Source organism: Chenopodium quinoa, unplaced genomic scaffold (genome assembly GCF_001683475.1).
Source record: "Chenopodium quinoa cultivar QQ74 unplaced genomic scaffold, ASM168347v1, whole genome shotgun sequence".
Classification (NCBI taxonomy): Eukaryota; Viridiplantae; Streptophyta; class Magnoliopsida; order Caryophyllales; family Amaranthaceae; genus Chenopodium; species Chenopodium quinoa.
In genome coordinates this window covers 3,742,331-3,757,584 of record NW_018742630.1, presented here as the reverse complement: position 1 = coordinate 3,757,584, position 15,254 = coordinate 3,742,331, and the positions used below count along the sequence as shown (strand labels likewise).

Genomic DNA, 15,254 nt, shown 5'->3' with positions numbered 1-15,254 from the left:
TATGACTAAACCCGACATATAGAATGCACATACTGGATGTACTTGTAAAATTGAGACAGGGAGTATAACTTTACCAGAAATATCCGGATGGTTTCCTAGTATTTAGCGCCCCCCATACAGCACATGAAATTGCAAAATTCTTGAACAAATTCAGTTGGCTAGCTTAGTCACTAATGACTGTGCACCTTATGGCAGCCAACACATACATTCACTAATTATAATATTTCTATCTTCCTTTAACAACCTTCATTAGAGTTCAACTCTTTTTTAGAATAAAAAATTTAGGGCTTTTTGCCTCATCAATAATATTGCCAAATTGTAAGATCCACCGATTTATAAATGATTATAAAGGCAAAATCACTCTAGAATCATGCATATTAATAAGGAGTATAATTTAAAACAACATAACATAGCATCTTTTGTCTTTTCAAATAATTTCCTTGATACTTTTTAATTATTTCTTTAGTTAGTTGTACTATCTATCATAATAATAAGCATAACAATCTTAGTATAAAAAGAGCCTTAAACAATATTTATAACTCACTAGCTCCTCAAATATTATTGTAAATAATAATTTACATACAAAGTGAAGTAGAAAATTGATTAGAGAAGATATAATAAAGATGGGAAAGATGAAAGATCAATTACCAGCAATAGTGATGGTGTTATTGCAATGTATATTTGCAGTGATGGCACTTTTAAGTAGGGCTGCCCTTTTTTAGGGCATGAATCCTAGGGTGTTTATGTTTTATAGGCAAGCTATTGCCACTTTCTTCATGTGTCCTGTTGCTTTCTTTGCAAGGTCAGCACTAACATTAATGCCCTTTTCAATTCTTCTATGGTTCATGATCAAATTGTTTGTGTTATGTTAGAAATGGTTGTGCTATTAGGCATACGATGGATTTGGGTTTAACTCGTTTATCTTTAGGGTAGATTCTATTCAATTCGCCTGTCAAGTTGTAGTTAAAAGTTGGTAAGACGGTGGCAGAGATATTTTTATATGTTTCAATCAATTTTGATAAACGTGCAAAAAACATTTCAGCAACGTAAACTATGTAATGTTCTTGATTTCTATTTTTAACTCAAAATGTTATTGGTTTTTATATTGATGTTTAAGAAAACTCTTGTTGCATTATTGTTTAATTTGCAGGGGAAAGTCAAGTGGTTCTTGGATGGGATTTAGGACCTTTCTTCTAATCTTTGTCACTGCTTTCGTTGGGTATGTCAATTTCTTGTTTGCATTTTGTTGTGTTCAATAAATGAATGAACAAGCTCAAAAATTTTATGCTACTCCATGTCTAGTTGTCTACATTGTAACTTAAATGACAAATAAAGACAAATTCAAACGGAGGGAGTACATATATATAATTGTCATTTATTAGCTCTTGCTTGTTTTCAGTCTAATAATTATCGGGTGGTTATTATATTTTTTTCAGAGTGGTGTTGAATCAAACAATGTACTTCGAAGGACTATTTCTGGCTTCATCATCAATAGCAAGCGCCATGTCTAATTTGGTCCCTGCCGTTACATTCTTGATAGCAGCTATTATGGGGTAATTAATTAAGTTATATATGAATGACCAACATTATTATTTCATCACAAAATTCCAACTTGTAAGACCTGTCACACAATTATAGTCATTTTTTAATTTACTCAGTTATTAAAGAATCTGCCGCAATTAAATACATAGAAAATTCTCTAAAAAAAAAAAATACATAGAAAATTAAAAGAATTTCCTTAAAAAATAATTCTGATCCTAGAATAAGCCTTTCCAAGAAGGTTGGAAAACATTTCAATTTAAAAGCAGATATAAATAGATGTCACCACACCCACAAAAACAATAGCAAGGTAGGATAAGTGAAGAAAAATAAAATTTATGATGACTATTTAAGGGATACTATTTATGATCATACAATTGTGAAAATCAATAAAACATGAAAATCATTTTTTGTATTTGAATTAAGGGGTACATAATTGCAGGATTTCGTCAAATCAACACATTGATGTCATTTTAATAAAACATAATCAATATGACGGTCATAACATACATACTCACATAACTATTTGATCTATATATTTTGTTAAAAGTTACTTTTACATATATAGTATATGAGAGGAAACACGCTCAAATGAACGGATAGAGATAAAACATGCTTGTTTAAGAAGAAAAAAAAGTCATCTATAATCACGATTTTATATTAGTAACGTTACAAACTAAACTTTAAATAAAAAAATAAAAAAAATAAAAAAAAAATAAAAAAAATAAAAAAAAAGAAAGAAAAAAAAGAAAAAAGGTAGCAATTCTTATATAATTAGATCTCATAACTTGCATTACAAAACATTAGTATGCTAATAAGAAGCTAAATTAAGGATTAGTATAACTTTTAAAGGAAGAATAATACAAAATGTGAAACCATTAGAGTGTGTTCTATTCATGTGAATATCACTTATCAAAACTTAAGTGAACTTATCTGAACTTATTAGATCTAAAATAAGTGTAAATAAGGTGAACAAAACAAGTTCTAGTGAAATGTCGATCTAACATAAACCAACAGTGTCACATATGTATAAATTTTTATCATCATTTGGAATTTATTTTACTTTACAACATTCATTAGTTTTTGAGAAAATAATTAAACCTGACTGTTATTACATGAAATATGATGCATGAAATAATGTAGGCTAGAACAAGTGCATATGAAGAAGTTGAGCAGCATGGCGAAGATGTTAGGGACTATCTTTTGCGTAGTTGGAGCAGCCTGCATGGCTTTTCTCAGAGGCTCTAAATTACTAAACAACGTCGAACTCCCACCATCACCCATCTCTCTTTTGCTTAACTCTTTTGGAGGTGATGACACTTGGTTGATTGGTTGTCTCTTTATCTTTGCTAGCATGTGTTGCTGGTCATTCTGGCTCATTTTGCAGGTACTTTTTGAGTATGACGTACTTTTTCTGTCCTTAAATGATATGCTAGCTGCAATTTTTTTTCTTTTTTAATTAGATCAAAACATAACTGTGTTTAGTAAGATTTATTTATTTATTTTATATTAAATTTTATGAACAGGTACCATTGATCGCATGCTACCCTAGCCACTTATCTCTCTCTGCTTGGATGTGTTTCTTCTCTATGTTACAATCCGGGGCAATCGCCTTGTTCTTAGACCACGATCCAGAAGATTGGAATATGACCTCAAATCTTGAACTCACTTGTTGCTTCTTTTCGGTATGTATAATTAACATATTCTAGTGCCATCTATGTAAGAAGTAAGTACAATATCTTAAAACGAAAAAAAAAAAAAAAAAAAAAAAAAAGAAGAATATTCGTATGATTGTATGAATAATCCAAACTTATATCTACATATATATGGAATACTATGTATCTTTTACGGAGTATCCCGTATTTGAATTTTGAATTGAGATACATACACACACACAAAAAAAAAAAAAAAAAAAAAAAAAAAAAAAAAAAAAACCTAACCTTGAAGGTCATATTCTCTTATCTGATGTACTAGGGAATATTTGGATCCGGAGTTCAATTCTTTGCACAAGCCTGGTGTATCTCGAAGAGAGGTCCACTCTACTCAGCCATGTTCAACCCTCTATGCACCGTTATCACAACTGTCTTGGCATGCATTGTTCTCCACGAAGAACTCTACGTTGGCAGGTACTACGACGTACTTAATAATATCATCGTCTGTTTCTTAATTATATATTACAAGTATTAATACAAGAAACTTTTAATTAGTTTTCAAACACCCATAAATATATGTAAATTGAGAAACGGTAAAAATAACCCTAATATAACAACGACTATGTGTATAAATTTATGATAACACTGAATAATATAAATTGTACGTGATTTTATCATAAATTCCCGTTAATCCTAACAAAGTGAGTTGTTTTTGTTGGTTACTTTTTCAGTTTATTAGGTGGTGTTGGGGTGATCATTGGCTTGTACATTGTGCTATGGGGCAAAGCAAAGGAAAAGAAAGAAAATTTATTAGAATGTGAAGATTTTGAAAGTGATCCATCAAAAGCACCAAGCTTTAAGATTGTTAATGATCTGGAACAGCCATTATTATTGACAGATAATTGTAAGGAACAAGTATAATTAGATTTTTTAGCTGTAACTTATACGAAGTATTTATAATATTATTCTTTATTTCTTTAAAATGTACTTATATTCCATTTTTTTGACCAAGCTCTATTTGGCTTGTATGTAATACAGAGCACATTACTTAGCTGCCATCGAATATAGAGGATACATGTGTCAATTTTGTTGATTAGTATGTTGTTGATACATGCCATTGTATTGGGTTATAATTTTTGTTTCTCTGCTAGATGAGATTAATAATATGAATAGTTTGATATATAAGATGATATTAAAAATAAGATGTTTCAGCATTATCTTTCAGTTTGTATTTATGCTAGCTTCTGTGCCTAAATAATAAGTACGAGTACGTTGTATTTTGATTTATATATGGAGTATTCGAATAAATGACGGTTGATAATAACATAATTCAACTAAAATAAACTAAATATATACTTTTAGCGATCATGCCAAGTGATAGATCGATTTGTAAAATTAGTGATGCATTATTTAAATTTCTTCTTAGCAATCTAAAAAATAACATCAAGGAAAAAAAAATTACTCGTAAAAAGTTATAGACCTTAGGGAATTCACCAACTTTTATATGTGGTTGGCCAAATCGTCTGGCCAACCGTCATGATAGTTACTTTATTAGTGTCAGCGTTACTCGGTCGGTGTTACAAGGGGTCCTTTGTCAGTGTTATAAGAATTACTTGATCAATATTATAAGGGTTATTTTGTTTTTTTATAAGCAGCCACATAATATGGCTTTTGCACACAAAACACACCGGATATGATGTTATTAAACTGTTCAGACACACACGTGACACACCATGCATCTTTGAGACCTTGAATCTTGAGGGCAATTGTGGCATAACCACATTATGTAACAAAACGTGTTTGGGCTGTTGGCCAGCCTCTTAGTATAAACCCAGCCCAACTAAGCAGCCAACGTTACAAGGGCCTTGCGGAAACACTTTTCTCTATGGATCTCAGTAGCCTCTAAGCCCAACCCAAATGAGTATCAGCTTAATATATAACACCCATGTGACCATAAATATGTATAGAAAGTCAAAGTGATGTTCTTCATAAGTTCATAGATCACTCTAGTTCAGTTTATTTGCAAAAGAATTTAGGGAAGCCTAAGAAATATTTGGTACTCCTAACTCCTAAGCCCTAATGGACTTGTACTCTATCGGTCATACGGAGTCATGAGTAAACCTATTGAGCTTGTTTCAGGCCGTGCCATGCCGACCAAATTTGCAATATGGCTCATGGCATGTATCCTAGCTGTGACTCAAGCAATATAAGGGAAGCTAACCCATGCTCTAATTCGGAATAGCATAATTAATATTAAGGTGTTTTGTGATAAGTTATTGAGTTAGCCTTCCTAGCTACACACGGCCTAAACACAATGCTGGCAGCTTCTCATTTTGAGCAGCATAGTAAGTACCCATACTCCCATAGTTAAGTACTCGTTTAGTCGTTTGCATTACTAACATCTTCAATTGCCCTTTCCATGTTAAATTATACAACTTATTAGTGTACACTTTCTCAAAATAGTAAAAGAGTGCACAGATTATTTTTTATTACAATTATTTAAGAATCAAAATATTGGGCAAACAAAAGGAGACAGAGGAAATAAATCGGCGAATTTGAAGGACATTTAGGTCCCACAATTATTATCTCTAGTCCCCACCAACAGCCATTATGAGTTGTTCTTTTAAGGTGTAATTTGTACATGCAATTGAACATCAAATAGATCTTTGCAATCAAATTTGCATGTGAGCTTATTTGGCTGGATTATCTTACATTTTAATTTTCTGTAAATAGAAACAATGGCTATATTAACCAAAATGGAAAGTAATTCCTAACAATCTTAAGTCATTTTTAGGTGGAAGGAAATCTGCTTAGTCATATTTTCGTGGAAGGCAAGCTGGCAAGTGGTAGCAAGGACAAGGTAGTCAATTAAGGAAGGTAGGGGAAAAAAAAATCACTTGTGACAATTGTATAATGATACAATCTTGACCCGTTCTTTTTGTTTTTACTTATGAGTGTAAATTATATAAAAAAAAAAAAAATTAAAAGTACATGTATAGATAAATTAAAATACAAAATTGCAGATAATAATAATTTGTAATAATGATAATTTAAGGTCAAAGCCTTAATGCATTAAGCATTAACAAAATGAATGAAAGATAAATATAAGGTAAGTACATATTGCTTAAGTTTTAATTAAGGCTTACATAATAGAAATTTTAAACTACTAATTGAAAGAAAATACCCATAAAACATTCATCAATAATCTTGATTTTTGTAAAATATCATATCCGATCCTTTCTGAATTTTCCAACACTTATCATAATTCATAAAAGATTTATCTAGATGTAATTTGAATTAGGATAACTCTTATCAAAACTTTACTATTTTTCCTATACTTATCTTTTTGAACTTATGAAATCTAAATAAGTAAAAAATAGAGTGAACATAATCAAACCTAAGTGAGCTTGATCCCTTTGTGTGACAATTTAGAAAATTTTATTTCATACCTTCGGAGTAACAAGTAGAGGTGTTAAAACCTGACCCGACCCTACCCGATAAATTACCCAATTCAGAGTTCGACTTTTGAAATAGACCACACTGAACTTAACCCGGACACCTGAATTGCACCTCTAGTAACAAGTAAGGAGTATAGTAATCTTGAATTTTTGATTCATCTCAATTTAGATGAAAATTTACATACCTTTGTAGTTAGGTCATGAGCTCATGACTATATAGTTTGATGAAAAATAAGAGAAAAATAGAGCAACTATGACAGAAATCCTAGTCATTATCTGATAGAAACAAATCTATAGTCCAATGAGGAGACTCGCCCCCGTGAATCATCATAATAATGCTTCACTCCACTACCATAGCCACATGCAACGTACACAACACTTATAAAAATAATATCTTTAACAACTGTACTCTTTATAGGTTCAATCTCATCTTTCTGAATACAATTATTTTTACTTCTATATTCATATTATTATATGTTATCATTGATATTTATTGCAAAATAAATTACTATAATATTATAGTATATACAACTTTACTTTAAAAAAATAGGTGTATAAATATATTATGTTGGTAAGAGGCCAAAGAAATTGAGAGAGAAATTCAATTTTGCGAAATAATTAAGGAGAGCCAAAGAAGAAAAAATGGGGGCATGGGAACATCAATTGCCTGCCATTGGAGTGGTTTCCATGCAAGTTTTGTATGCTGCTATGGCTCTTCTTAATAGGGCTGCCCTTGTTAAGGGCATGAGTCCTAGGGTTTTTATTTTCTATAGGCAAACTATCGCGACTTTGGTGATTTCTCCCATTGCTTACTTTACAAGAAGGTTAGTACCTATAATTGACACGATCAACATATATATGTGTTCATATTCGTGAATTAGTATTTTACATTCTTTGATTTCGGTGTAAAATTAATAATTTGATAGATTCTGTCAATGATTGTTTAAGCTAGAGTACATCTTATTTAACACGCAAAGTAAAGTGTTTTTACTATGCCCTTAGTATATGGATTTTTTTTTTTTTTTTTAATCGCTACACATACCAATGGTGAGGTACGTTAACACGTGTGGTGTACAATATGGTGGATGTACTATAAACACCTCCGATTGTTTCTTTGTGCTAAGTTACTATGTTCAAAATGCCTAAATAATTACTTGTGAATGGTTAGTGTTGTATAATACATTAGATACGATTTGTAATGATTCGCGTTAGCTCGAGTAATTTAATCAATTTTTGAGATTAATGTTAGTGTTTTATTGGCAGGGGAAGATCTAGTACTATGCCAAGTATGGGTTTTAAGAGCTTTCTTTTGGTGTTCATCACAGCTTTCATTGGGTATGTTGTCTTAATACGGAGTACTATGATATTTAATTAGCATCTTAATGATTGACCAAATCAAATATTGTGTTACTAAATCTTTTTGATTTTGTTTCCGACTACTAATTTGATAAAAATGTAAAAACAGGGTTACTCTGAATCAGAACATGTATTTTGAAGGGTTATATTTGGCTTCCTCATCAATTGCAAGTGCAACATACAACTTGATCCCTGCCGTCACCTTTATGACTGCGGCGGTTGTCGGGTAAGACTGTAAGAGAGATATTCAACTTATATCTTATCTCTTATCTAACTAAGGGTGTATTCTATTCAACTGAATTTTACTTATCTAAACTTACTAAATAGACTAATGGTGCGATTAGGAAAATCTATGAGATGAGTTACAATCATTATTTTTTGTGCTAAATTAGACTAATTGTATGATAATCCTTTCCTTATCAAAGTTGAAATTTTGAGGTGTCGCATGATGTTGGCTAACAATTCAACTTGTGATCTACTAATAGCATCCACAATCTAAAAGTGTATGCAACATGTTCAGTCATCCCAAATTTCAAACATCTCATCTCACATAAAGGTGTAGTGATCTTCAGCGTAATATTTATGAAATTGTGAGACTATTTCTGTTGTATAAAAGTGTTAATGTTCAAATGAGAAATAAAATCTTTCCACAACTTTTAAAATTGATGAACTTTGCTTGAAATATTAGGTTGGAGCAAGTGAACATAAGGACATTAAGCAGTGCAGCAAAGATACTAGGAACAACCTTCTGCGTGGTAGGAGCGATTTCTATGGCGTTGTTGAGAGGTCCTAAGCTACTTAATACTCAACTTCCACCACTCAATTCTGCATTGCTGCAGTTGTATGCGGTTGACAACACCTGGTTCTTGGGTGTTCTATGTCTCCTTGCTAGTAGTTGTTGCTGGTCCTTTTGGCTCATTTTGCAGGTACATTTCCACTTTTTTGTGGTTACAATGATTTGTTTTCCATTAATACCACTACTTACAATCGTCTATTTGTAAATCAGGTGCCAGTTAATGCGCGTTACCCTGATCACATATCCCTCTCAGCATGGATGTGTTTCCTATCAATGCTGCAAACTGGTGCTGTCGCCTTGTTCTTAGAGCCTGATCCTGTTTCTTGGAATTTAAGTTCGGGCCTTGAACTCACTTGTTGCATTTTCTCGGTATGAATATAAGATTATTATCTAGACCCATTTTATAGTATCAGCCTTAAATCTTTAGCAATACATTGTGTACATGATTTATCTACTGACAAATGTGGCATGGATGGTTTAATCTGTAGGGAGTTATGGGATCAGGGGTACAATTCTTCATTCAATCCTGGTGTATCTCGCGTAGAGGTCCATTTTACTCTGCTATGTTCACTCCTCTAGCCACTGTTATAACTACTGTACTAGCCTGTATTTTTCTCCGCGAAGAAATTTACCTTGGCAGGTAACTACATAAACAAAAGATCAGTTTTTACTATCGATGTCAATATTTTTGGTACATATTTCTTCAGGTTTTTGGTGGCTGTAATGCAATTAACACAATATTAACTTCATTTCCTCTCAGTTTACTAGGTGCTATCGCTGTGATCATTGGCTTATACGTCGTGTTGTGGGGCAAATCAGAAGAGCTAAGGGAAAATCTGGTTCTTGCATCAGAAAAATGTCCAACTATAATAGCCCAAGAAAAGATATGTGGTAAAATTGATTTGGAGCAACCACTTTTGACAGCTGATAATAATACTACCGATAAGGATTATGTTAGTTGATTGTAGAGTTGTAAAATCACATTCAATTTTGTGATCAAAATTGTACTAGCTAGGTGGTGTTCATTAGTACATATCTCCATAGAATGTATGTGTAATGGATGCATTTTGATAGTGTATTATTAGTCAATTAATTTTGCTATCTTCATATATCGTTGTTATGATGTTTGAACACATAGCATTCAGGCATGCTGTGCTTTAAACAAGCTTGCGGTTTCATGCTACGGGTCTGGCTCATAACTCTATCAATGTAGCAAAGGTAAGCGATTAATTCACCACTTCTTTGGACAATACAGTTATACAGGTAAAACTTACGAAACAGTATCAGTAGGTATCAAGAGCGAGATAAATCAAACACAGCATAAACAATGATCTATGAACACGCCAAATGAGAAGCTCTGTCATAGTATAGAACAAAGTGATCAATATACACAGCAACATGACTAACATATAAACCGTATGTCCATATACACTACTACTAGTGTATGAAAATAATAGACAAACATAAGCTATGCAGAGATTAAAAAAAAATTGAACCAGATAGAATCAAAACAGATCTAACATCTGTACAGATAACATTCTAAGTAATAATACTGACTACGGACTGATCATCTAAAGGTCATCTTCAGCGATATGGCTTCCATGGATCAGCACTGTCCCACCTATTGTTGCGGAAAGCACAGCAACCAATAGAGTATACGATGATGAGGAAGACAAGGAAAACGATGTTGATAACAGCAACCCTCTTCCAGTCACTCTTGAGGTTCTGCAGAAACCCGGCTTTGCACGAAGTGCAGTCATAGCAGAGAGTGGTTGAGTTGTTGTTCCAGGCACCACAGTCAGGATTGTTGGAAGTGACATTTCCATTCTTATTCCAGCTGGTTGGGCTTTCATATGCAAATTGGCAGTCTTCGGGGGGCTTACAGCAACCAGACTGCATAATGCAATAGAAAGATGTTCAGTACAAAGCAAGAAAATCTCATAAACAGTTTGATTATAATACAGAGTAAATCAATTACTTAACAAAAGGCAGAGGAGACATACTAGATTGAAAAAATAACTAAAAAGGACTCATCAATTCAAGCATATAATTAGTAATCTCAAACTCAATTATTAGTTGAATTTTGTGTTGCGGCGAAAACTCAAGCAATACAAACTAAATCCAATTTTAGGGCTTAGCTCGGCTCAGTTTGGCTCAACTTGTTATAAAATAAAAATAACATCAAACTAGACAAAACTTTGAAATAGACAGTACCTAAAGAGTAAATATCTAAACACTTGCAAATTGCGATTGATGTGACACAAAAACGTCTAACCTTATCAAGAGTTGTAAAAACTAATGATTCAAATAGGAATGACCAAGAAACACAAAAAGAATTTTCAATTTTATCTAACAAAGAGAAAAAGTCCTACAAAGCAAAAGACCATTTCATGATAACAAACAAAAAGGCTACAGTTTTAATCAATGATTAACATAGAAAAATCAAAGACAACTTCAAATTAATCTAATAAATCTGACTCAACACTCATAAAATAAGTCTAACCAACGATCAAATTAGAGTAAACAAGTAATAATTGAAATTTTCTAACATTTTCCTACCAATTTCTGAATTTTAGACTAAAGGGAACAAAAAAGAGAGTTTTAAAAATAAAGGTATAGAGTATGAAAAAGGTAGAAAATTCTGTAAAAAGGTTCTCAACTTTTTCAGAAGATCTGCAAAAAGAGCATACAGAACTCATGCAAAAGCATACTACAGCACATATTCCACAAGACAAAACTTCTCAATTTAGTTCAGAAACTGAATCATCATGTTCTCATAATTACCTAATATTACTCCTAAATTCACCAAAAAATCATAGTACAAATTCAATCAGATTTCAGACCCAAAAGAAAATGAGTAAATTATCATAAGTCCACTTCTTGAACAAGAATCATAACTAAATAATTACTACCTATAATTCTAATCAAGAACCCAGAAAATTACTCGAACATAAACATATCAAATATTCAAAACAAACACAACAATTACACAAACCCAGAAAATCTAAGTAAAAGCAAAAACCCAGAAACCAAACAGATCAAATTACAGGAAAATTCAAACTAAGATCAAAATTTCAAAAAATAGAAACCAAGAATTATACCTCAATTGGAGACAAATGTTTGGCGAAAAAATCAGTAGCACCAATATTACGTTCTTGAGCAAGTTTCTGACAAACTTTACCATCAATCAAACAACTCCTAATTCGATTCCAATTCTTAGAATTATCAACCCTTTTCTGCAACCAATTGGAGTAATCACCGAGCTTATACTCCTTATACCCACGATTACTAACAACTTCACCAGCACCTTTGTTGGTAACAACAAACGCAAAAATGGTGAAACAAAACAGAATTACGATGAGAATAAACATGACAACAAGGTAAACCCAGAGAAGCCAATTAACGCGACAACAAGCGCCGATAAATCCGGCAAGAGAGACGACGAGGAGGAAGACGCCGAGTGCGATAACGGGTTTTTCGAGGTATTTTTCGCAGTCGGTTGTGGCTTTGTGAGCGAGCCAGATGCCGCCGCCGAGGATGGGGATGGAGAGGAGGAAGGTGATGAAGTTGAGGAGTCCGACGAGGCTGTTTGAGCACTTCATGGTGGTTGTTTGTTAATGGAGGTTTTGAGGAGAGTGAAAATTGGGGTTGTTAATGGCGGTGTTTAGGAGAGAGAATTGGGGAGGAAGAAGAGGGTATTTGTAGATGAGGAGGAGGAGAGAGAAAGTGACGGTTTCGAAGAAGGTGAAGTGAAATGGAAGAGAAGAAGAGGAGGAGGTTGTAACGGATTTTGGGGTGACGCGCTAACACGCGGAAGGTTGACTTGACTGATGTGGTTATTAGAGGTTTAGTGATGTGAAAAACTGACTCGATCCAACTGACTTAATATAAAATTAATCCGATTTAGAGTTTAATATGTATGGGCCGCGTAATAACTTAACGTGATATAAACTTGAATTGAACTCGATTTGACCCAACTTAACGTAGTTATCTGAATTGTTACCTCGGATAGAAAATGGATTTTGGAATTCTTTTGGGGGTTAATGTGGGGTCGTAGGGGTGATTGGTTGGTGAAGGTAGGTTGAGTTGTGTTAAAGAGGATGATGACTAATGTGAGGGAAATTAATGAATTGGTAATATTGTTTTATCTTATAAAAATGAGAATTGTCAACTTGGATATGATATTGACATGGAAGGGAGAATTGTCGAAACATGGAGTTGAGTTGGTGGTTTTAAAGAATGAGGACTTATGAGGTGAATGGGTGTAAAGAAGTAAAATTAAGTAGATATGACATAACATGAAGTCACTTAAAATAGATATGTATATAACACGACATGTGAAAGGTGGGTTGTATACTCGTACGTGTGACTTGTGTAAATTGTGTGAGTGCATGACATGTACTAAGGCGCTATGCACACAATAAGGCATGAGGTCGAATAAAACTTGATGTGGTTTGATATACCACGTGTTGCGGCATGTCACGGATTTCATGTTTGTGGATTTTGATCCAACATAATTTTTCTATGGCTCACTATAATCTAGACCTACCAACTTATGAGGTTTGTTGTTCAAACACATGCCCATGAATGAATTTGATTTCGTGGTAATTGGTTTAATTAAGGATTTACATGATTAGAATGTTTAAAAAAATGTAATTATGTATGAGTGGTATGACGCGTTAAAAAGTACGGTGCTTCTAGAGTTCTAGGTTTAGGATGAACAATGTTTATTTGTTTTTTGTTTTCTATTAACACATAGTGTTAGACTTGGGTTGACCCAAGTGGCTTAAGCTCCTTTAAGGGTTATTCATTTTTTTTAAGAGTAATATAACCATGACACAACAAAATTGACATAGTATACATATGTTGATATGTAGTTGTTATAATATAGTCATTATTTACGTTCAATTTGACCTAAAAAGGATGTAAATGATCCAACGGAAAGTTAAACCTAACTATACAACAAGCAAAAAATTAGTATTACATGAAGGTTTTAACAATATCAATTTATCACTTTATATGCAACAATAATGTGGTTTGTTAAGTTAAAATCTGGTTTGATTGATTCATTATGATCCAAACATATATATCAAGTTCATGTAAAAAAAAAAAAGATACAACGCTCGATCTCTATTTGTTCATCAAGTTTAATACCAAGCTTAACATATTATAATTTCTTTGCTCGGGTACATTTCATCACTAATTAATATACCTATAAAACTACAAACTCGATTAATTTCATAAACGTTCATTTAAATTTGTTTTAGTGTCTTAGCTTATAGGACATTGCTACATCATAATCATACGACTCAATTATTTTTAGCCTAATAGCCTATAAGAATAAAGTTTAGCCATGTCAAATCTTCTTATTCATTGTATTTTTGTAGTGAGAATTTTCTATTGTACTATATAATTACAAGGTGTATGTATCAATGGTGTGACTGCTGAGAACGACCTAAACCAAATGCCGTGATACTTTGGAATTACAAAGCCAAAGAAATTAGAACCAAACAAAAATGATAATTTTTTTTGGGTGTTCCACCTGCTTCACTCTTCGGGCCAATCCGGATTCGAGGATCAATTTTGGGTGTGGTTAGATTCAAGTCCCCTCCCATTTATTGTTGCGGGGGATCAAACACGCGGTCCCCCTACCAAGCGTAACCCCAATCACCACTACACCAATAACCAATTGGTAACAAAAATGATAATTGCAATAAAGAGATAAACTAATTCTTCAAACAATTATTCCATAATTATTTAATTGGTTGTAAGAAATAATCAGATTATCCAACCCCTTTTTATTGGCTGAAAAAGTAATCATTTAGCACGTGAGGTATTGTTTCTGTGAGTCATACCAAAATTAGCACAAGTCGTCGTCAGATTTGATGTCTCATTTTCAAAGTCAAGAAACAAGAGGCCTTAATTTATTAATTAATCCGTATTAAATTTTCATAATATTTAAAAAACCGCAATTGTCTCTCATAAAGAAATGTAGGGAATCCAAAGAAAATACGAAGTAACAACAATTAAAATGTCACGGTGCAAAAGTATCAATATTTTTTGCTGGGTCAAATCATATATGAAAAGAATATATCAATAAAATGTCTCAAATTTGTTTAAATTAAAATAAGAATAATCAAATTAAATGTACCATATAATAATTGTATAAAGTACTGTATTTATGTTGTGGACCTTTTACATTTTTATTTATATATTTTTTTGTTTTTTTTGTTGGGGGCCAGGCTTGGGGCAAACTTCCAACCTATCGATTCAAGAGTACAATCGTTATAAATTTTATGCTCGTGTATTATCCAAATGTAAGATGTGGTGATTAAGTTGTTTAGTTCGGGACTTCGGGTCAATAAGGATCTGGTCAAATTGTGTTAATTGATTTCGGGAAAAGTTCAGTCGGATATTTCAGGTTGAATAATAAAGGAGTTAAGACTAGATTTG

The 15,254-nt window shown here is 32.8% G+C and overlaps 2 protein-coding genes and 1 pseudogene across 2 annotated transcripts; 2 read left to right on the top strand and 1 right to left on the bottom strand.

Moving 5' to 3' along the window:
* The first annotated feature begins 623 nt into the window (after positions 1–623).
* On the top strand, positions 624–4,112 carry LOC110721930 (annotated as a pseudogene).
* Positions 4,113–7,212: 3,100 nt separating this feature from the next.
* Positions 7,213–9,908, top strand: LOC110721929 (WAT1-related protein At4g30420-like). Its single transcript, XM_021901165.1, has 7 exons — positions 7,213–7,473; positions 7,913–7,984; positions 8,115–8,231; positions 8,694–8,931; positions 9,012–9,170; positions 9,290–9,441; positions 9,562–9,908. Exons 1-7 carry the CDS (start codon positions 7,292–7,294, stop codon positions 9,761–9,763), a joined length of 1,122 nt encoding a protein of 373 aa, XP_021756857.1. The 5' UTR covers positions 7,213–7,291; the 3' UTR covers positions 9,764–9,908.
* Positions 9,909–10,134: 226 nt separating this feature from the next.
* Positions 10,135–12,645, bottom strand: LOC110721931 (tetraspanin-8-like). The gene is made up of 2 exons (XM_021901166.1): positions 11,903–12,645; positions 10,135–10,694 (listed from the first exon to the last, which is right to left on the bottom strand). The coding sequence occupies exons 1-2, from the start codon at positions 12,401–12,403 to the stop codon at positions 10,386–10,388; spliced, it is 810 nt and encodes a 269-aa protein (XP_021756858.1). The 5' UTR covers positions 12,404–12,645; the 3' UTR covers positions 10,135–10,385.
* Positions 12,646–15,254: the final 2,609 nt, after the last annotated feature.